The 24,378-nt window shown below is 42.8% G+C and overlaps 1 protein-coding gene across 4 annotated transcripts in view; it reads right to left on the bottom strand.

The window, feature by feature from the left end:
• The window catches only part of tmc6b (transmembrane channel-like 6b), a 34,268-nt gene that overhangs the window by 6,977 nt on the left and 2,913 nt on the right, over positions 1-24,378 (bottom strand). For 3 of the 4 annotated variants that reach the window (XM_080722098.1, XM_080722095.1, XM_080722096.1), the window contains exons 2-17: positions 13,642-13,823; positions 11,411-11,496; positions 10,724-10,894; positions 8,926-9,090; positions 8,650-8,758; positions 8,440-8,524; positions 7,328-7,591; positions 6,474-6,697; positions 5,303-5,447; positions 4,083-4,238; positions 3,488-3,672; positions 2,496-2,586; positions 1,961-2,058; positions 1,741-1,836; positions 1,250-1,325; positions 1,013-1,146 (exon numbers count right to left, since the gene is read on the bottom strand). In XM_080722098.1, coding sequence (XP_080578224.1) covers positions 1,013-1,146; positions 1,250-1,325; positions 1,741-1,836; positions 1,961-2,058; positions 2,496-2,586; positions 3,488-3,672; positions 4,083-4,238; positions 5,303-5,447; positions 6,474-6,697; positions 7,328-7,591; positions 8,440-8,524; positions 8,650-8,758; positions 8,926-9,090; positions 10,724-10,894; positions 11,411-11,496; positions 13,642-13,691 — 2,135 coding nt within the window. In that variant the 5' untranslated portion in view covers positions 13,692-13,823. Of the gene's footprint in view, positions 1-1,012; positions 1,147-1,249; positions 1,326-1,740; positions 1,837-1,960; positions 2,059-2,495; positions 2,587-3,487; positions 3,673-4,082; positions 4,239-5,302; positions 5,448-6,473; positions 6,698-7,327; positions 7,592-8,439; positions 8,525-8,649; positions 8,759-8,925; positions 9,091-10,723; positions 10,895-11,410; positions 11,497-13,641; positions 13,824-14,182; positions 14,253-24,378 lie in introns of those variants that run through there. The other variant, XM_080722097.1, reaches the window with a different exon arrangement.

The raw sequence follows: 24,378 nt of genomic DNA, 5'->3' as shown, positions 1-24,378 counted from the left end.
AGTAAATGGCCATTGATTTATTATTCACACCAGCACCAACTGTAAACTGTGTAGACTGTAGAGTGAAGGAGCAGAGCAGAGTGGCAGCTGACTGCTACACACTCCCCTCCCCCCTGTCTCAGACACAGGTGTGATTGATTCAGGCTTGATTGTTTGGTACTTGGTAGCCATCATCAAAGAAAAGGGAAAACGGCATTCTCTGTATCGTAAGCATCACAGAATCTGTTCTTGAGAGATTACACTGACACACTAAAAAGAAAGATGAAGAGTAGTAGTTAGGCTACCAATTACCTGAAGAGCCAATATGTAAATGTGCATTGAAATCCAGTATAAAAAAAAACGAAAAACAGAAGAAAGAAAAACGTTTTTCTTTTTTTTTTCTTCTTTTTATTAAAAATTCATAATAATTAATAATCGATTTTCGATTAATAATCGATTATTGCTATAGAATAATCGATTTTGATAAAGGTCCATTTTTGACATCCCTAGTACTGCCTAACTCGACTTAAGTCGGGTTATAATGTTTCGTATTGTTAACCGTAGCCTGCGGTCTGCGGGTCCCGGCACTGATGTAAAAACTTAAATTCCCATAATCCTTCGGGAGATGACATCATGAGGAAATAGGATCTGCCGAGATATGGATGTATCAAGGAATCTTTCTCCAGATCGTGTTCTTGGTCAAAACAAGTACTTCTCTACAAAAGCACGGATGGCCATGGTTATAATTTTTCTTTACCGTGTGAAAGAAAAGACAAATTGTCGGCCGTTCCCAGAAGTAATGTGATTACATTTAGGCGGTGGTGCATTCATGGAGCCTCAAAATAAGGTAAAAACACAGACAGAAGCTACTCAATTAATGAATTATTTACCTGGCAGTGGCTGTGTTACGCGCCTGCGCCTGTTACAAGCAACGCGTCTCTGTGCGCTCACTGCCTAGGTTAGGTTGTGCAAACTGCCATTCAAACAGCACAAGAATTTACATGAACATGTATGTCAAAGTGTGTGTGTGTACCTCCACATAGTGTATGTGACGCATACAGTTGAACCCAGGAAGGAGGGGAAACACAGTAGCGTAATGAAGATGGTGGTCATCTGGCTTGCTCTGTAGGGCTTCCTGGGAGCCTGGCAGTTCAACATCAGACTGCCCTGAATGGACACGCGACGGTTAGCAGTTATTACATCTTCAGGTACAGCTTTACACAATAAGACATTTTGTTTTTTACTGGTGTGATGGATCTGAGCAAGGTACCTCCTTGACATAGAAGAGTAGCAGAAGTTTCAGAATCTGTGCAGCAGGCAGCAGAGGTGAGAACAGAACCCCCAACCTGAAGAAAAAAAAAACAGAGAATAATTATTTTAAATTTTGTCCCGATTTGCAATAACAGGCCATGTCATCCTTTTTGAAAATGAAAGTGAGACAAAGCTACTGAAATTACCTGAATAATAATGAATTAGCTTAACAAAACAATTATTACTGATTTTTTGTTTATTTGTTTGTTCATAAAACAGTCTGGAGCTTTGTGATCTCCATATTTAGGATGGCTGACCCCTACTGGTAACCACATGATGTCATGCTTCAAGCTATGTCCGACAGCAACGTTGATTACAACATTGTCGCTCATCGATTCTGGAGGAAGAGGAAAGCTCATCCGACCAACTTCACACTCTACACTGCAGCCCCTTGGGTCCTTAGCAAGTCAATTGGCAGAATGGTTCTCGAGGTTTCTATTCTATTCTTACCATGTCAAGGTCTGTCCATAGATGAGTTCAAGCACATGCCTGGCAATATCAAACACAGGTCTCCTCTTCCTCTTCAGTACGTGCTCAGAGAATACTCTGCAGACAAGAAACCAAAGGTAACAGATTAGGCCATGAGAAGGGTACAGAAAAAGAGAGACATAGACAGATAGGTATAAACACAAACTCTTTCTATGACTGCTATTCTGAGACAGAGCCTCACCTCCAGAGGAACTCTCCAAAGAATGTGTCCAGTAGAGTGAAGATGAAGTCCATGAGAATAAAGCGGTACAACTCCTGACCTACAAAGCTCTCCCAGCACTGAGCACAACGTGACCAATACACACATGCACGCGCACACGCACACGCGCGCACACACACACACACACACACACACACACACACACACACACACACACACACACACACACACACACACACACACACACACACACACACACACACACACACACACACACACACACACACACACACACACAATTATATACAGAACACCTTCTCTCATGGGAAACAGTAAAAATGTAATGAAATGAAATGCTACCGGCAGACCGAACTCCTTAGCACTGAGCACAACGTGACCAATACACACATGCGCGCGCACGCACGCACGCACGCACGCACGCACGCACGCACGCACGCACACACGCACACACGCACACACACAGTACAAAAACAATTATATACAGAACACCTTCTCTCATGGGAAACAGTAAAAATGTAATGAAATGAAATGCTACCGGCAGACCGAACTCCTTAGGTTCCACTGCCACCCGGCCCAGCCAATGGTAGCACAGCACCCCGAGTACGCTCACTTTGAGCATTAAGTTCCTAAATCACACACACACACACACACACACACACACACACACACACACACACACACACACACACACACACACACACACACACACACACACACACACACACACACACATCAAAATTGCTTCATGAAATGGACTGTTTCCGCTAAATCAATCATCAACTAGCCCTTACCCGTTCAAAGATATGAGCTCTGAAATGATGTGCAGTGTGTGGGTTATGGGGTGTGCACTGTGCACACAGTATATGAGGGATGGAAAGTAACTTTAACTGGTGCTTACATGATAATATGTAGGAGCGTCAATGTAAGAAATACCCGTTTCGTTTAATGCCTACAGAGATACTGTGTACCGATCTGCATGATTTTTGGACAACATCTGTAACAGGGCCAGTCACCCCCCCCCCCTCCCCCGCCCCCCTGCGCACACACACACACACACACACACACACACACACACACACACGATGGTTAAACATGTTGCCTCATGCTAGATGCAGAATAGATAAGCCTCATGCTAGATGCAGAATAGATAGTAGATACACCATAAAAATGCTAATATACAGCAAACGATTTGTGAAAGTGACAAACGGGCTTCACAGTTATGTTAGGTGTGTTCATATGCTAATGGTGATGCGATTTCAGATCAATTGCTCCAGCCACTGAGGAGAAACGCTGTTTCAGACAGACAGATTTTTGGAAAAATGCTAATATACAGCAAACGATTTGTGAAAGTGACAATCGGGCTTCACAGTTATGTTAGGTGTGTTCATATGCTAATGGTGATGCGATTTCAGATCAATTGCTCCAGCCACTGAGGAGAAACGCTGTTTCAGACAGACAGATTTTTGGAAAATTATATGTTTGATGTTGTGCATTTGGTTACAGGGAGGCGCAGCACCAACCCCCTACCTGAAGATGGCGACGTAGGTGCGTACGCTAGGGGAGTCATATTCCTCCATCCAACCTGCAGCATTGAAGAGACCTGGAAGCAGCAGGTTGATGAGAGACACAACCACAGGGAGCGCCAATAGGCTAGCTTCCTTCAGCAGGAGGTCAGGGCCTGACCGCGCCCTCACCGCCCTGTATTGGAGGTCCTGTTGGAGGAAAGTGAGCTGTAGGAGGCTTAAGTCTAATTTATGCTGTCACACAACGGTGTCTCACGCAGAAAATTGCAGATCCACAAGCTTGCACGCGGTGTGAGCTTGTAGGTCGGCTAGTATGAAATGGAGCTTTAGTGGTTGAAGTCCCCTTGGGCAACCAACAGCTACATATCCTGTTAAACCAATTGAACAGATTCCGTGCTCGAAAAAATGCAGCAGAGGGTGCTGTTTTTCCCTTCTTTTCTTGAACCCTAGCATCCCTATTCGGATTCAAGTGACTAACAGTGAAATAGAAAAGAAGAGAGGAAATAAGACCGGTTTTAAAGAGAGTTGTGCAAAACGGTGAATAAAAAGGCGTTTTTAAGGCGTTTAATTTAATCTCTTCCATTCTACAAGCAACTCACCTGAAGCATGTACTCGGAGAAGAAGTAAATGGCGACAATGCAGCCACTGGTGCTGCCGATACAGATAGACCAGGCAAGAGCATGGACCATCAGCCTCCACAGCCTCTGGCACAACGTCTTCTTTTCATCCTTACGGTTCACATCTGACAACAACTCCTAAAGAGGGAGACACAGAGAGAGAGAGATCATTTTGTACACTGTACATATACAGTCACCCATAATGCATAATATTATAAGTATAGCTACTGTTAGTCCTGCTTTTGTCACAGATTTTCACTTCACTCGCAAGCCATTTGCTGGTTTGACATGAAATTTGCTGTGCACCAAGTCTTAAGCTCTAAATGGAATGTACAGATAACTATTACTTTAATGAGGACATTCCTGCAAGATGACACAGGGACACATGACCCATCTTCTACACCACACAAAATATAAACTTTTCACACAAGATATGATAAGGTATAAAGGATAATATAAGGTATAAGGATAATGAAAATACCATAAGCTATGTCATAATCTAATACACAGCTTCTAAAATGAACCCTTCCTGATTTTGCTGACCTCATGGCTCTATCTCTACTCCAACACTTCTGCCAATTAATTTCCAGGTGGTTGTAAGGAGCAGCACAGACTATACTCCTTTGCCTCTTATCATTATCCGCCATCTAACTTTCAATATTGGAGATGGACACGCAACCAAGGTTTATTGCGCCATAGATCATATGTGTTTGTTTTATGGCTTGTTTGCTAATCAAATTTCCCAGGTGGGTACAATGACATGTACTGTAATGTACTGTACCACGCCCAGATTGTCATGCAAAATAAGCGAACAACTTAAAAGTTGACAGTGTATCGAGGAAGGAATGTGTAAGACAACATAATGTGAGTGGAGTGAGAGACAAGGGGTAGGAGGGAGGGAGGGATAGAGAGATGATAAGGGAGGGTCAGAGGAGAGGAAGAACTTGTGAGATCATCACATTCCTGTCCACTAATTATGTTCCCTGTAGAGAGAGAGAGAAAGAGTGTGTTTATCTCAATGTATGTTTCTGTGCTCATGTTTCTTTGCATGCACGTGTGTGTGTGTGTGTGTGTGTGTGTGTGTGTGTGTGTGTGTGTGTGTGTGTGTGTGTGTGTGTGTACGTGCGTGCGTGCGTGCGTGCGTGCGTGCGTGCGTGCGTGCGTGCGTGCGTGCGTGCGTGTGTGCGTGCGTGCGTGCATACCTTGATCTGGGTGCTGATGTTATCTGACATGAGTTTAATGGAAAACTTCTTGCTAACTTTAAAATCCCAGGAGGAGAAGACCTTCACAGCTAGCATACCATGAGACTTGTCTAGATGGAAACTCCGTCCAAACGACTGGGACATGCTGTTAGGAAGAGCACAGAGAAGATACTTTAAATTCATATAAATGGCATTTAATAATGTGTCATGTACATTGTTATACTGTTATAGTACAGTATAACAGTTATACTGTATGTGTTTACAAAAAACTATTGTTAGTGTCACACAGTGTGTGACCGATACCATTTTTTCCGACCGATACCGATATCCGATGTTGGAGAGTGCTAGAGCACCGATACCGATACCGATGTTTTGTAAAAATCATTTTTTATTCATTTAAGATCATTTAATTGACTGCTCGCCCCTCGGATAAATGGTCAGATTATTGCTTTTTTTGTGCTTTTCATGTCAAACTTTAAGTTTGGTCGCAGTTATCAATTTCTATTGCTTGTTGGATAATAATACTCTTTTAATTTGGGGGTTCTGCTGTGTTTTGTCTCGTTTATGAATTAATATGTGTCTTTTATCCAAACGTAAAGTTTGATTCGCTCATGGATTCGCACGGCGGCTCTGCAAAGTGCAGACAGCCGCCATGCATTGCCAAGCAATTAAACAACACAAGTTCTATAGTCTATAGTCAGACATCTATATTTCTCTGTGGATTTTCACATAGGCCTACACACCTTCCTCCACCGCAACATGAAAAATCAGAGTTAGACAGTGCATGTGGTGAGTGAACGACACAAGAGAGGCAGCAGCTCCAGTAGTGTTGGCTTGCATCTTGGACTATTATACTGCACTCTGCTGGATAATTCTGGTATTGCCCACACATAGGCCTATATAACTCAGGGTTTCATGCTCTATCCGCAGACACGTTACAGACAATTAATATATCGGATATCGGTGGAATAATTCACCGATACCGATACCGATACCGATACGATTGCTCCAAAACGACCGATATATCGAATTGACCGATATATCGGTCGGGCTCTATCACACACACACGCACGCACGCGCGCGCGCGCGCGCACGCACGCACGCACGCACACGCACACACACACACACACACACACACACACACACACACACACACACACACGGAATGTACCTGTACACTAGTAAGATGCAGGTGATGAAATAGGCCAATCCTATAGTGAAGAAGTAAACCAGAGACATGTTGTAGGAGAGACGGGGGGACAGACAGTCTTCCTGCACTGTCCCATTGGACACCGTCAGGTTCTGTCCCCCACCTGTGTCCTTGTCCCTGCAGCTCTTATTGAGTGTCGAGTTACTGTAGTAACCGTAGTACATCACCGAGTGTGAGAAGTAGCCCTGGGACAGCAACAGAGAAACAATGCTTGGGAGTTGCACAACAATGGAATGAAATCACATACCGTCGCCGAAGAGCGGAAACATTGTATGCCCAAAACAGTTACTTTTCAGGAAATAGAAAAAAGAACCGGTGTTCTTGTGACTAATAATAACTACAGTGTAGTTATTATTAGTCACAAGCTCTTGTTAATATATGCTTATTATATTATATATTTCAGAATTACAATCTGTTCTGGGCCAAGTACATGGAATTCAACTTGGTTCCTGCCCTCGAAGCACCATACAAAACAACAGGTACTGCACAGCTCCTTAGCAAGACACAGAGGGAGAAGCGCACACCCAAGTTGGTGAGGTGCTGGCCACACAGGCAGGTGAATACTAGTTTATGGAAGAAAGAGGCCGCACAGCTCTTCAGGCACTATGCAAAACTTTAATGTCAAACCAACGTTTCGACTGTGTCAGTCTTCTTCAGCTCTATATAACATCTAACACTACCAGTTGCTAATCTGCTGAGTTCTACACATAAAGTAAATATTTTGTGTTTAACAACATATAAAGCTTTTACTGAAAGTTGTGCAGCCACTCAACATGATCAATGAAGTAAATGCTGATACCCTTCCAGGTTCTTACCTCACCAGTGAACAGCTCCAGCCCAGAGCTGTGGCTCTGGCCCTGGGTGGTCTGAGGGGTCGGGGGATACACAGCCTGGGGCAGCACCAGGAAAGCCCCAATCAACAGGAACAGGAAGACATTGAAGAAGAGGAGGGTTTTGAGGAAGATGAAATAGGAGAGGACGCCGGTGCCGAAGCGGCCACTCACCCTCTTCAGCGCTACATGCCAGAGCTGGAGGGAGTGCAAGAAAGACAGCCAGCTGTACCAGGACTGTCTCGCCGCCTGGAGAGAAGAGGAGAGACAAATGAGACAGAAGCAAAGGGAAGGGTTGGGTGGAACGTATTGTATACTATTCCTGATAGTGATGTGTGTTATAAGAAGAAATGCTTGGAAGCTGACCTCAATATCAATTCCATCAAGTCCAGTTTTCATAGGAATTAAAAACTGCTGAAACTAATTGAAAATATGACCCATTAAATGTTACTAAATGGTACACAATCCACATCCATGACAAACAATACTTTGGGCAGGATAAAGAAAACATTACAACGATTTCCTTTGTTTCACTGCTCTTTAGCTTTATGGGGCAAAAGACTCAACATGTGTTTTTGGTTTGTGATTGTGTGTGTGTGTGTGTGTGTGTGTGTGTGTGTGTGTGTGTGTGTGTGTGTGTGTGTGTGTGTGTGTGTGTGTGTGTGTGTGTGTGTGTGTGTGTGTGTGTGTGTGTGTGTGTGAAACTAGTGACTCACGCTGAGGGCTATAAAGTATTGGCCAACACACTCTATCACATACAGACTTTACAGACAGTATATAAAATCTCTGTTGTTTGTGTGTGCACAACACTCATGAATCTATTTTTTATTCAGATTTTAAGACAAAAACTCAGGGGCGAGTAAGTAAACATAGTGGTGTCTTAAGTAACATAAATTCTGAAGAGAATACATTTTGTCACGTCAATGTGAATTTGACCAGACTTTACTACACTTTATTCAGGTCTTCCTTGACCTAGATAAACTACTTTTATGCTCAAGTTGCTCAAGATATCCTGCTAACAGACAGATGGGGTGGAGGACATGAAATACAGGAAGTAGAATGGAGAAAGAAAGAATAGGCAAGAGATGGCGACTCACAGTGATGATGTTATACTTGAGCTGCTTGCAGCAGGGGATCTTGCTGTTGGAGAAGGAACGCCTTGGCTTATCCAATGTCTGCCTCCTGGAGAAACAAAGAGAGTAAACAGTCGGGAGAGAGAGACAGAATTAATTGAGGAAGACATCATCATGAAACAGCGTATGGTAGTCATACAAAGAGAACAACATAAACATACTGTCCTAACTTACCTGATCTCCATCTTCTCAGCCATGCTGATTGGCATGGCCCTGACCGTGCTTACCCTGTCACTCACTGACAAGTTCTTCAAGTTGTTCACCAGCCCGTCTAGCTTATTCCCTGGAACACATTACATAGTCACACATGGTATGGGTTATGCTGCACACAGTATTATATAAGTATATGTAAAATTGAGAGTGTAAAATTGGACCCAAATGGAACTTTAAGGATCCACTTTGTTTGGAGAGACATAGAAAGAGTGTCTGCATGTGTGTGTCTCCACTCACTCTCTCCTCCGTCACTTTCCAAATGGTCCGTTTCCATCATGTACCCTCGTATGGAGGGCCGTGCTGAGCGTGAGTAGTCTTTGGTGGAGGGAAGACTCTGCCTGCGTCTCCTAAGCTGCATGGTCCTGTTGTAGTACTGAGAGATAATGGCCCCACGGCTGCGACCTGGGAAATACATTATATTAATTAGACTAATGTATCGTTCAGGGGAAATTCAGTCTTCAGCATCAACCAGCTGATTGCTGCTCATGCGATGCGAGAGTTCTGTCTAGCCAAACACCAACTCGGGACTCCTGAATCGCTGCCCTCCACACTCTTCTATCTAGGATCAGGGTCTTGAGCTCTACAGTGTTGCTACAGTAGCTAAGCGTTCATGCCACAGTGCATCTACGTAGGTGGGATGGCTTCCATTGCTGTCAGTTTGCTTGCCACTAGTTGAGGGTGTCTGACGCAGTGCAGCCTCATCCTTCTCTCTCTGACTTTGTGGGTGACCCGTGGTAGGTCCCCGTAGACTTAGAGGACCACATTTCTGATGTGGTCCCGCGTGTATGGTCGAACATGCTTCCGGTCTGGAGATCAACTTTTACGGTGCAGAATTATGGACCATAAAAACTGTTGCAGAAAAATAGACTTTTATATTTATCCCTAAATTGAACTGGTTCCGAAAGAGAAACAGACATAGTCTGTTAGAAATAGTTCTTAAAAGAAAGATAAGCTTCACTGGTCTACTTTGTTTATGCCTCTACCCTTTGCTTCTATTTTCTATTCATCTTTTCTATCATTTATTCTTACATTTTTTTTTTTTTTTTTACTTAAATGCATTTTATTTTACAACTGTTCTTTTAGTGATGTAAATGGTGGCATCTAAGTATTATCCACATATCTTCTGTATTATGTGTGTATGTACGTTGAAAATAAACAAAAACATCCATTCTAGTAAAAACAAAGCATTGTTGTGTACCAACTCCAAGAATACTTTTCCATAAGTTAATTCTAGTTTTCAGACTGGGTCTATCAACAGAGATGTTGACAAAATGTTGCATCTCATCTACCAGTGTGTTAGGAATTAGTAATCGGCTTGTTGTGACACTCCACACAACCCACTTCCTGTCTCCCTCTCTGCATGTCTCGGTTTCTCTCCCTCCCTCACTGTATGTTTCCCTCTCTCTCTGTCTCTGTCTCTGTCTCTCTCTCTCTGCAGACTTACCGACAAAACAAACCATTTCACACTGGTCTAGATCAGTGGTTCTCAACCTTTTCAGGCCGCGACCCCCAAAATAATCATATTTTAACTGTGGACCCCCCACCCTGAAGAGCACTAAGAGTTGAGGCAATACATTTTGTATGAAACGGTTCTATTGTGAAAATAGCATATCTAGATGCTCACAACGGCGTTGTGAGCATGTAGATCGGCTATTTTCACAATTTCTGCATCTAATATATAAATTAGAAGGAGAAATATATTTGTCAATTTGGTCAATGTTTAATTCATTTTAGAGGTATTAAAAAGTCCTTGGATTGTCACTTTAGAAATGTGCAGATACCCTCTATACACTTTACATACACTTTAAGTTGGATGTTTACTGTTGAGCGAGAAAACAATGTTGCACATTAAGTTAATCATCTGGGGACCCCCCAATATAATTTGGGGACCCCCTTGGGGGTCCCGACCCACAGGTTGAGAACCACTGGTCTAGATGTTGATTGCCCTGTCAGTCTCATTCTCACTCTCTTTACTCGCTCATTCGCTCACTCAAGCGACCTCCACTCATCACTCTCTCTTTCCCTCAGTACTTACCGATGGTGCGGCTGGGCATGGAGGACAGGATGGACAGGGTGGCGGCAGACCAGCGCTCAGCGATCAGCGGGTCAACGTACCTGTCCTCCTCCGCACTGCCACTCCGTCGTCTCCCCTTCACACCACCTCCCCACGGCTCCTGCCCTGGATTGGACAGCTGGGCCAGGCTGTCTGGAGAAGGAAACCATGCCATGACAAACCATGAAAATGGCCTGTATTAAAAATTGTAAAATGGTGCATTTATATAGCGCTTTTATCCAAAGCGCTTTACAGAGATTGTGCATTACATTCACCCATTCACACACACATTCATACACCGGTGGCGGAGGAAACCATGCAAGGAACCAACCTACTCACCGGGAGCAATTAGGGGTTCAGAGTCTTGCCCAAGGACCCTTCGACATTGACTCTGGGGAGCCCGGATTCGAACTGGGAACCCTTCGGGAACCCTTCGTGCTCTAATAACGGTATCTCTACCCCTAAGCTTTGCCGCCCCCTCTCGCAGCAGGCACTTTGCCCTTACTTCAGACCCACATGTACACACACACACACACACACACACACACACACACACACACACACACACACACACACACACACACACACACACACACACACACACACACACACACACACACACACACACACACACACACACACACACACACACACACACACACACGCTACCTCGTTGCTCCTCATCCAGGTGTAATTGCTCCATCTCAACCAGCTCGATGAAAGATTTTTGGACAACATCCTCGTCCACAGGACTCCTGTCAGTCACACACACACACACACGCGCGCACACGCACACACAAACACACACACACACACACACACACACACACACACACACACACACACACACACACACACACACACACACACACACACACACACACACACACAGAACGGTCACTAGAGTTCACTGCATGTATTCTGCTAAAAGATGGGGACTTTTTGAATGCTCATCGAAAGTCTATGTACAAGAAACTGCAACTTGAAATTAATCAGTCAGTATTTTTATCAAACAGGTAAAAAACAGAGCTATTGATGAACAAGGAGACAGTTTATAGACAGAACAGTGTATGGTCTGACAACTAACTTAAATAGTAGTAACCTACAATTTCCAATAACATCAGGTTGGCAATAATGTTATAATCTCTCATTTCAGAATGACACACTTCGTGTGATGATGACCTCTGATGATTCAGGCCTATATGCTCAGGGGAACCATCACAGGAAGTCAGTCATAACGAAGGTTCAAGGTTCAAGGAGTTTATTTTTGTCATTCAGTACGAGGACAGAACAACATGTGTTACTTAGGTCCTAGACATGGCAGAATAATAAAATATACCTAAACACTATATTATTATTATATAGTATATATGAAGGCATTATATCACATCAACAAAACATAATCAAACAGACACAAGAAATGCAATCAGAAGCACACACGCAGTCAAATCTGAAAGCTAACTCAAACATGTTTATTCTATAAACATTTATTACCTTAATGAACTGCAGTCTCTTGTGAGTATCAGGGTATTTGTGTGTGATGTATTTGTGAGTTACTGTGCTGTTCTAGTGTATGTACACACAAATACACAGCACACATACAAATATACGCACATATACTGTAGTAATTTGTACTCTGTCTCTACCTCCATTTAGCCAAACTTGCTGTACAACATCTATTGTTGAGTTTTGACATAGCAGTCCCACACCACATGGCTCATACAGCCTCGCACAGCCCAGCACCAAAATATCATCCGTTTCCCTAGCAAAATAGTACCTCCTCTAAAATCCACAGCTATGCGTAGAAGACTGCGGTCATTGACACTGTAATGTACTGCACGTAGGTGTTGATTGCTTCTTGCCTAACAATGTAATGTAGACAAGTGGCCAATTGTCCTGTACACCAATGCAAATCAGCTGTGCAGGCAGTACTCCAGCTATCGGTATGAACCAAATGGACCCTTATACAGGTCTGTAAACCCAGAGCGATTTTTTTTTTACTTGTTAAGTAAAACTGTTTAATAACAACAAATGTAACAAAGCACAGCAAAACCAGTGCAAAGATCACAGCAAACTACTGTATACACATATACATGTCCTGAAGAAGTCCTGGGGGAGAGCAGTCCTCACTTCTAGTCTACTGAAACATAAAGACCATGGCCAATCATATTAGCAAGCAGTGTTACATGTCACCGGTGCACCACCGCATTTGTGCAGTATATGTGAGAAAGAACAAGTACCTTTCTGTAGACAATAGACTAGACTAGAGCCTGCTTTACAATAGCATTCAGTGGTACCATACTGTCAGCCTCGTAAACCGCCTTCTCCTGCAGCTACATCCTATTTGCTCACCACTATTGCTCCTAGCAATTGATTCAGAATTGCAGGAGGAGTTTGGTTTGCGAGGCTACCATACTGTAGGTCTAGAAAAAACTTGTTTACACACTTTCCTGTCTTAACAAGAGATCAAAGAGCCAAGCTAACCCTGTCACCTCCTTATCGTCTCCCAGATCTCTGGGTTTCTTATAGCCATGAGGACAACAACTTGACAGGAATGCAGGACAAGGAAGAAAGAAGGCTACAAATACATAAGAACTTTAATATAGGAATAGAGAGCAAAAGTACAGACAGACAGACAGACAGACAGACAGACAGACAGACAGACAGACAGACAGACAACATAATCAGCAACATTTAAACATTTAATTTAAATTAGATCAAACACTGTAGTGTAGTTGTAGTTGATATCAAACCCAAGAGATTACAAAGAGTGCACATGATAGATTTGTGAACACCCAAATAATTCAATATTACTGATGTATAATAATGGTTTATTATTGGTGCCTTGATAAAGGAGAGAAGGAAGGACAAAGGTGAAAGAGGAAGCTTGTAATACTCACTCCAGTGCAGCCTCCAGGAAGTGGGGGCTAAAGTTGACATTGTGAGCCATTCTCAGGTTTGATCCAGGTTCAGGTTTGTCTAAATCTGGACTTGATTAATCACAGCCTGGGGAGGGATCACACCCTCAAAGACCTTGGACCCGCTGTCACTTCCCCTGTCATAGTGACGAATATGACTCCATCTGAGAGTGACAGAGAGAGAGAGGAAGAGGAGAAGCAGAGACAGGCAGAGGGAAGTGAAGGGAGAGGAGAGGAGAAGAAAGAGATGAAAGATGGAGAAGGAGCAGAAAGAGAGGAAGACAGACAGGACAGAAGGGGTGGAGGGACAGAACGAGAAAGAGAAATGGCAAGAAGGTAAAGGTAGTATTTGAGGGAGCGAGCAGGTGATGGGTGGGGGCAGAGGGAGAGGACAGGACGGTGGAGAGAGAAAAAGTCAGTTTAGAGGCCGGAATGAGTTAAAGTAGCACAAGAATTGAGAGACAGAGAGCAAGAGAGAGAGAGAGAGAGAGAGAGGACATGAGGAATGTTAGCAGTTACTCACCAGAGTTATTAGAGGTGTGTGACTCTCTGGTCATGTTATGACTTGTCTGCTGACAGCACATTTCAACTGTAATACACACCTATACACATGAACACACGCAGGCCAACAACTTTTGTTTACTTTCATCAGTGATACACGAGCTGTAATGTGTCAGACTTCCGGCTTGACAAGCCATAGAGTGATGCGCATGTTTGACAGCAGTATTATCAAAGTTTATACTTTATACTGTAGTTATAGACACTTTTCAACTGTCAAATTGTGTCAATGTATTCAAGCTAACACATTCCTTTTTGATTTGTTTCATGTTTTATGTTTGTGTCCGCGATAATGCCTTAAAAATCAAACAAATCAACAGCTGTATTTTGTCTGAGCCATCAGTGTATCTCTCCAAAGGGCATTTAACACATTTATCACAGCATTGACTTCATGTTCACAGTTGTGACATTTTAGGCCACTCATTTTCTGCAACTTTCATAACTGGGCCATGCAATTCAGGAATGATGCAAGGAGATCCATTTATACTGGATGTGCAGCACTTATGTTATGCGAACTGCGAAGCTCGGCAAATCTATTAAACCGACAGGTCCGTTTAGCCAATCACGGAATTACACTGGCAGCCAAATCCAGCCTGAATCAGATCTGTGTCACATCCAGATTTGATTTGTTCCATGTGAACATGTGACCAGTTAAACCAATAGGATTCCACCCTGGATGTGGCACAGCTATGATTCAGGCTTGATTTGGCATTTTGGCTGCCAGTTTAAGACCGATTTCTCAGAGCAGCAACCATAATTACAGTGTCAAGTAGCACCTGTGTGTGTGGCTGTGCATTGAAAACACCGCTACATGGCAGAGCTCTGGAAAAAGGTCTATACAGGCTTAGCGGTACAAACGTGATGTGACACTCTGTGAATGCCCAGGTCTCTGAGGGTTTGGGTTGGTCGATGAGAACAATCTCCCAAACAGAGACTTCTCAGAAATCGTTCACAACTTGAAGCAATCGGTATCAGAGGATCTGTGAGATGAATGGAATAAATGAGTTTCTTGGGAAATCTAAACACAGTGTGCCATCTTTAGGTTCCACTTGCACACAAAATACATATATATATATTTTTTTAAATATAATGGGAAGAAGATTATCATGAAAATGAATGTGCTAAGCAAGCAAGTTTCCATCTCACTAATGTTGGTGACCTCAATGCATTTCCCCTCCCGCCACCCTTCCACTTGCACACAAGTTATCTCAACAACTAATGAGCAGAGCCAGATAGCAATGAAACACAGAAACACATTTATGCTCCTTGGAACAAACCTTAACTATTTTAATGACACTATGACATATCCTCACGCAAGATATCTTGTGATCTAATAGGCAGATTCCAGGATGAACCCTACTGTTTTTGATGAGCCAATGACTATCTGTAGCGCAAAACCTTCAAATTTACATTGTAAGGAGGAGCACCACAGATTTCAGGCACTGTGAGTGGGGCATACAGTACAGTAGTCTTGTTGTGACACTCTCAGAGTTAAATTCACTTTTATTACAGTGTATGGTTTCCTATTCTCTTCATCATGGTGACAGCGACAGAACAACTGTCAGTCTGTCACCACTATGAAGTAGGGGTGGGCGATATGGAAAAATACAATATCACAATATTTTCCCAAGCTGTATCACGATACAAGATTTTATCACGATTCTTTTTCACATTGGTTTTTATGGTTATTTTTCAAGTTACTTGACAAAAACTAGACTCTCTGGGTTCCTTTTGGGAGTTCTAAATTGAACTTTACACGTATGTAACTCTGACAGTATACAAATGGAACCAAATGGACCTGTATTTTTAAGTTTGAGAACTACTGATTTAGACCAAAATGCAGGTTTAAATTGAATTCTGCAATGAATATCTGTATTAATGCTTAAACAGGATTTCTTACAAGGCTCCCTCAATTGTATCACGATATATACGATACCTCTGAAAAGGCATATCGTGGAGACATTGTATCGTCTCAACGATAATTATCACCATATCGCCCACCCCTACTATGAAGAGAATCCAGACTCTTCAACAACACTTAAAAGCCTAGTCTGTACTATCAGGGAACTGTGGCAGCGAACAAGACCACAGCCTCAGCCTGTAGAGGAATAAATCCTCCTAAGATGATGGATTGGTCACACCCTTTCTCAAGCCTGTATACAACGAGTAAACAAGATATGTCCTCTTTTGGAATCCACAAGAGCATGGGTCTACAACAGGGGGTCCGGGACCCCTAGGGGGTCCTCAGAGTTACTACAAGGGGTCCTCCAAACACCTGGCGCCAGGACCTGGAAGCAGATGTGAAGAGGTCTGACCATCCATGGGGACAGCTGGAGAAATTGGCCAAGGACCAAGATGCCTGGAGGGCCCTTGTTCGTGACATTTGCCCAAAGTTAAGCTATAGTTAATAGTTAACTAGTAAGTACTGCTAACTAGTAAGTAAGGTTTCATATAGACTGCTACTGGTACACATTTATATGACAGTTTTGTTATTAATAAGCATAGTTACATAAAAGGCCAACTACATTGAGAACTTGAGTAATAATAAAATGTGTACTACTTATTGAGTAGAAGAGTTAAAGAAGCAGGCTCTGGCTGGATTAAATCCCCAGACCAGCTGTGAAAGTCTGGGTGAGTTAAGTGAACAATAAATACTTTCCTCAATCTGAACAAACACAGTTCAACAAGGTAGTTACTTAATGGCAAACAGTAGAAGTCTGTACTAGGAAGTACGGATGCACATTGCACAACAGACAATATGCAATCGTTTTCATCATTGCATGGTCAAACTGATCAGTACAGTACCCATACTGAAATTGCAATACAAGTTACCCTTAAACAACCTGTTATACATCAACTTTGATTCTGGATCAGATGAAGCCTACTGATGAACAAATTAACTGAAGTTTAAACAAGTTACATGTGGTAAAGGTTTATTTTTTACTACATTTGTCCTACTTTTTTACCTTTTTTTCATCTTTCTTCTACAGGTAGACCCTTAGACACTTCAGAACTGTTTCTAGTTCTGACACAGAACTACTAACAGTTGAGGTTATGTCATTGATTGTCATAATGTCCAGTCAGGCCTGTTCTATTGTCATGCTAGCTCTACTGAGGGCTGAGTGGTCAGAGTCAACTGTCACATGGCTGATAGGGGGAATATTCATGAGAACAGAGAAACAGAATGATTCATTGTCACAGCTCTGTGGACCGCGTCATTCAGTTTTTAGAAGATTTGAACAACCATGCTTGTGTTACGTGTGTGTGTGTGTGTGTGTGTGTGTGTGTGTGTGTGTGTGTGTGTGTGTGTGTGTGTGTGTGTGTGTGTGTGCGTGTGCGTGTGTGGGTGTGTGTGCCTGTGGTATTGACTAATCCCCTGGCTCACTTTCTCACCATCACTCTTTCAATGTGTCTTTGTTAAGGTACATTAGTATTTAATATTGCGTTTTTACTTTTATATGGTTGTTTATCTGTTGGGTGTTACTGTATGTTTGGGAACAAGCTTCAGGGTTTTGTGTTTAATCCATTTCTGCGCTTTTAATACTGTGATTTTAATTGTTGCCAATCAGATGCAGACTTCTAAAAAAAGAAAACTGTGCATTCCTATTACATGATTTATTAAGCCTTTCTATTCTACTTTGCGCTCTGTGTGTGTTGCGTCTTCGGTTATGTCCAACCTTTGCAAAAATGTTCAAGGAAAAACAGAACCCATGTCCTGTTATCTTGTCTTTTAAGGACTCTAAAGTTCAAGCGTCTACACTAACTACACGAACATAACTGTTGTCTGTGTTCGGGGGAAGGAAGCCATTTGGGGACTGGGGAGGGTGAGCTTTGTCTCTGTGCTAGTGAATTTACAGTATGGGCCAGTGCCTGTCAGCGGAAGGTGTTGAACAGGAGGAATATTACCAGGGTTCTCACACATCTTTACCAATTAATTTCCAAAACCTTTCCAAAACTTTTCCAGAATATTTAACCCGATTTCCAGGACTATATCTATACTATAATTTTGCGAATGTCTGAGTGAGTGAGTGAGTGAGTGAGTGAGTGAGTGAGTGAGTGAGTGAGTGAGTGTCTGTCTGAAACAGCGTAGGCGGGTGTGGGGGGGGGGGAGAGGGAGACACAGTATCTCTGTAGCCATTAAACAAAACGGGTATCTTTATATTACAAAAGAGTAAATGATCTACTTCCGGGTCATGTATCGCTAACTTAATACCAAACCACTTGGCCAAGATGTACTACATATGTACTAAATATAGCTTAAAAATTCAAACACCCATGTCACCTTTGCAAGATGTCGTTTCCAAACCTCTGTATACAGTTGTATTCGTTATTACCCTCATATTTTGCCTCTGTATAAAATAGCCTCAAGTCGACCCGGAAACAGTTAGCCAAATAGCTAATAGTTAGCTCACAACTTTCCACTTTTCTCTTTCACCTCAATCGCAGTAACATCCGTATACATCACGTCATCGCATCACCAATACTTTTTTCTTTTTTTTTCAAATTTTATTTTTCTCAAAAAACTTTTTTTTCTCAAAAAAACTTTTTTTTCCTCAAAAAAACATTTTTTTCTCAAAAAACTAAATTTTTCAAAACTTTTTTTTTTACCCATATTTGGCCATTACACACCACACTGCCGCAACATGGCGGTGAGGGCCGCGCAAACTTCTAGTTTCTTACATTGATGCTCCTACATATTATCATGCAAGCACCAGTTAAAGTTACTTTCCATCCCTCATATACTGTATGCACAGTGCACATCCCATAACCCACACACTGCACATCATTTTGGAGCTCATATCTTTGTGTGTGTGTGTGTGTGGGCGGGGGGGGGGGGGGGGGGGGGGGGGTTGTCTGGCCCTGTTACAGATGTTGTCCAAAAATCATGCAGATCGGTACACAGTATCTCTGTAGCCATTAAACGAAACGGGTATTTCTTACATTGATGCTCCTACATATTATCATGCAAGCACCAGTTAAAGGTACTTTCCATCCCTCATATACTGTGTGCACAGTGCACACCCCATAACCCACACACTGCACATCATTTCGGAGCTCATATCTTTGAACGGGTAAGGACTAGTAACAATAATTCAGCTCAATAACGAGTCGCTTACTCCTATGATCAAAGACAGGTAGTGAGTGTATGCCAGTGGTTCTCAACCTTTTCAGGCTGTGACCTCCAAAATAATCATATTTGGACTGGGGAGCCAAGAGTTGAGGAATTTTGTATATGTTCTATTGTGAAAATAGCAAAGAAATAAGGTTATGACTGACGTCTGACATCATAGATGTCTTATGTTATAGACCACATGAGACTCACACAATATGTCCATATATATGGGCATTCCAAGCTATGGGTTTAATAGACATCAGCATCAGGGATCTCCATGTATGGGCATACAAGGGACAAGGACAGAATGTGATGTCAAAATGTGATATCACAACAATGCGATGTCATAGGTCAGCTATAGACATATATGGAGATCAGGGATCTCCATATATGGGCATAAAATGGGCATACAAGGGATAAGGACGGAATGTGATGTCACAATGTGATGTCACAATGTGATGTCACAACGATGTGGCGTCACAACGATGTGATGTCACAACAGGTCAGCAGCTATAGACATTGAAGCGTTACTCAAGGACGGACAAGATGTGATGGTTGCCAATAATTAATAAATAAATAAAACATGCATTGATTTAAACATGATTATAAATGTCAAGAAGTTAACCTACTTGTTTGTAGTGTTTAGAATTGGTGCCTGCCAATAGTACCTCCAGTGTCGCTGAATGATTTAGAGTGAGAAGTACAGCAAGGCGATATACAACAAGAGAGCTACATTGCACTGAGCTCAAATCAAGAGAGAGCTTAAGAGAGATATGATCACTGAAACAAACCCTTGTACATCCAAGGTCGTCATGTACAGTACAGTAACAGTTCTGAACAGATTAATGCAGTTCTGATTCTAATTAGATCACTTTGTTCATATTTGTGGCAATGCCTGTGCTAGTGTGTGTGTGTGTGTGTGTGTGTGTGTGTGTGTGTGTGTGTGTGTGTGTGTGTGTGTGTGTGTGTGTGTGTGTGTGTGTGTGTGTGTGTGTGTGTGTGTGTGTGTGTGTGTGTGTGTCCTGCTCTGGGTGTGGGAGTTCTCTCTGTATTGCTCTTCCTGTTACATTTTGCCTTTGTCTAGAGCAGAGCTCTGAGTCTGACAGTCAGCGAAACAACACATACTCAATGAATGGATTCATAGTCTTTCACTCACAGCTATAGCTTCAACATAATTATGCTCAAAAACTCATGCTATCATTAATTATCCCAATACCAGTCCATCTCTGTAGCTTTCTCAGTCTCTCATTTTAGTTAATTCATACTTTATAGGCTACTTCTTCCATCATATACGACTACGGTGTTCACAATCACAACACAACAAAACTAAACCAAAACACAATACATGCAGTATATAGCCACTGGGGCGGCAGTGGCTCAGGGGTAGAGTGGCAGCCTGGCAACTGGCAACTGGAAGGTTTTCAGTTCGATACCAGGCTCCCCCAGAGCTAGTGTCGAAGTGTCCTTGAGCAAGACTCTGAACCCCTAATTGCTCCCGATGAGCAGGTTGGTGCCTTGCCTGGTTTCTTCCGCAATTGGTGTAGGAATGTGTGTGTGGTTGGTTGGATAGGCGCTATATAAATGCAACATTTACCATTTACCATATATGCCCAACAATTGGTATGCGCTTGTTTCAAGGACAGACTTTGAAGTTACACATGCCCACTTTTCCCATTGAGAAGTCAAAGGAAAGGACAGAGTAAGGACAATGGCTTTTCCCAGTTATTGTCCTTTAACATCAAAGTGAGCTACATTTAATCTTGTTTCAATGCAAGTATTCACTCAGCAACAATGAGATTTTTTTGAATGAACGGCCCTGTTCACTCGCTCTACAAACATACTTTTCCGGCCATTTCAGTTTCTATATTCCAGTCATGCCATTTTACATGACATTATACTGCAGTTGTACATTATATTTACTGTAGCTGACAGTCTTATCTACAATTAATGTCAGATCAGAAACCAATACCTAGATAACAAAGTATGAGTAGCCTACAATTAGGCACAATTGGTCACACACAAATAAATATAGTGGAGTAAAAGTAGCCTGACTGCAAGCGCCAGACTCAATCACACACTTCGTTTTGGGATTGAGTCTGAGCCTGGGGACGGAGATTCTACTTCAGCGGGGGCGGGGTAAAGCCTATTGACGTCACACACACACACACACACACACACATACACACACACAGCCCCGTGTCGCCGACGGCGACGCGGCGTGACATTGCAAAAATACGTTATTTCTCATAACATATTATACTAGACCTTACCCGTTCGAATATATGTGCTGCAAAATATGTGCAGAGTGTGGGTTTTGGGGAAAGTAACTGTAACTGCATGGTGCGTGCGTGAGAATATGTGGGAGCATCATAATGTAAGGAGCAGCCCATGGAGGAGTGTATATTTATGATGGATACAAATAATTTAACAGCAAAATTAGGTGAATAGAAGAATGAGGATGTAGGACTATTTGCTCCACATAAGTTTTCTATACCCGTTGGAAGATGAGACACACATCACCCGTTGCATGCGTGACCCATGCAGAGAGAGAGAGAGAGAGAGAGAGAGAGAGAGAGAGAGAGAGAGAGAGAGAGAGAGAGAGAGAGAGAGAGAGAGAGAGAGAGAGAGACTGCAACATTCCTAACTGTGAGAGAGGTGTGTGTGGGCCCGGGGCTACAGATCCCATGGCCTGGAGGAACGGACCGTAACCCTGACAAGAGGCTGTAGAGCTGTAGAGTGAAGAAACGCTAATAAATCGCTAGAATGTGGGAAAAATGAAATTCGGGCTCCGTCACCGTGTGTATTAACCTGACTTTCGCCAGATGGTGGCAGCATTGCGTATATAACGCTCTGCTTTTACCATCTGGGCTTGCTCGGCCAGAGTTGATAACACTCGTAAAGTCCCGGGCCGGACCAATCAGCGGCAGCTATGGGCGGGCTCTGAGCGGCTCTGAGCCAATAGAGTCTGATTGCAGACCACGTGGAAACCCAGGAGGCGGATTCTGGGTGCAACGTCATGCAGACAGGCCAATATGAGTGGTTGGAGTTGGCACTCCCAGACTGTGATAGAAACGGCCACATCCAATCACCTGCTACAGAAATTCAAAAAATGGCCCACCCCTTACATCGAGTCTGCCCGAGAGCGCCCAGATGTAAGGCAGAGCGTTACGCACTGCTGCAACTATCTGGCGAAAGTCAGGTTACGTGTGTATAATGCTAATGACCAATGCCATGTTAAATTTGAGCTCAGTCGCTGAAGCGAGTGAATAGATAATGCATTTTGTGACCTACTGACTGACTGACTGACTGACCTCTCTCTCTAATTATAGGATGACTGCATGTTTACGTTAGTGCAAAATGGTATTAAAACGTAATGAAACGGCACTATTGTATTGTTTATTAAAAGAATTCGAGTCGAGTCTGACTCCGCCATGACAGTTTTCACGGACCAATCAGAGTCCACTAGCGGCTCACGTGGGCAGAAGAGCACCAATCAGAGTCCACTACGGAATCTCACGTGGGCAGAACAGCTCCGAAGGGAGGGGGCTGGGACCGGACCAGCATACCACGTGCCTCAAGTCTACAGCCCTGATTGGCCCATTCAATGCGCCCGCTCTTCAGGCGCGCTTGAAATAAAATAAAATATCTCCGGGTTCAGTCCACACTACACACCACCCACCAACAGGGGGTGGTGATGTGCGGACTGAAGTATCAGGCTAGAGTAAAAGTACAATATTTGGATCCCAGATGTAGTGGAGTAGAAGTAAAATTATTGGAAATACTCCAGTAAAGACAAAATTGCACTTAAGTACAGTACTTAAAGGGCCACTTCACCTCTGGGACAACCTTATCTTATTTTATTGTTGTTTAGGACACGATCAACACAATCCTGAGTTATCTTTTGTGTTCAGTCTGTGTTTTTAGATATTTTAGTATTTCAGCATGACTAGTGATGCATTTTGCATTTTGCATCATATGATGCAAAACGCATCACTAGTACAGTAAATGTACTTAGTTACTTTACCACTTCACCACTGGTGAAATGTAGGTAGCATAGGACAGCATAGCCAGGACAAAGGATTATTTCAACTTGGAGTTATCTTTTCACTATTCATTCAGTGTTCTTTTGGCTCTGTACGGCAGTGCTTAGTATCCAGACAAAGGTCCTGTGCCAACAAAAAGTGAACATTGTTTGTATTCTGTCTCCATTCCATTGTATTCTGTTCTGTCCATTTTCCCTGCTTTCCCATTGGTTTGTGTCAGTCTCTGCTTCAGCAAGTCCAAAGACAGACAATATAGACACAGTTCTGGAGTGAACAGAACAGATGTCTTCAGCATTGCTGACTTAGCAAGTCATTCTCTCCATCTTTCACTGTCACTCTTCCAACTGTGTGACCAGTATGGCCATGTAGTGTGTGTGTGTGTGTGTGTGTGTGTGTGTGTGTGTGTGTGTGTGTGTGTGTGTGTGTGTGTGTGTGTGTGTGTGTGTGTGTGTGTGTGTGTGTGTGTGTGTGTGTGCGCGTGCGTGCGTGCGTGTGTAATAACAATCTCTAATGCAGTCCCTCTGTCCTAGGACACTGTGGGGGTGAAGGAAACAGAGGGTTTGGTGGAGGGTGGGTGGGTGAGTCTCTGGATGAACTCAATCTGACAGAGAGGTCACAGTTAAACTGTACTAAGGCCAAACAAAACACAGTGAGAAAGAAAGAGTAGGATATGATGAAACTCAGATTTACTGTATCTCAGTTTACAGAGAGTGTGGATATAGGACGGAATAAAGTAAACTACAACACATGAATGTAGTAAGAGATTATTATGAACAAAGCATTACTGGGTCACATTAAGCTGGTACACATGCTGGTAGTCAGAAAGATAGAGAACTTGTTGTGGCCTCCTGGTGACACTATAGTAGGCCAATGTGAAAAAGGTGCCATGTCTTCTTTGGCTTTTTGCAGCAATCGGATGCTGCATTCATGATTTGAGGCATTTTGTTCCAAAAATGTGTTTTGCAAAAGTTTACCTGTTGGTGCCATAACAGGCCAATGTGAAAA

This window comes from Nannobrachium achirus, assembly GCF_963921795.1.
Source record: "Nannobrachium achirus genome assembly, chromosome: 3".
In the NCBI taxonomy this organism is placed as follows: Eukaryota; Metazoa; Chordata; class Actinopteri; order Myctophiformes; family Myctophidae; genus Nannobrachium; species Nannobrachium achirus.
The sequence above is the reverse complement of the archived record's forward strand: the minus strand, read 5'-3'. Positions and strand labels throughout refer to the sequence as shown.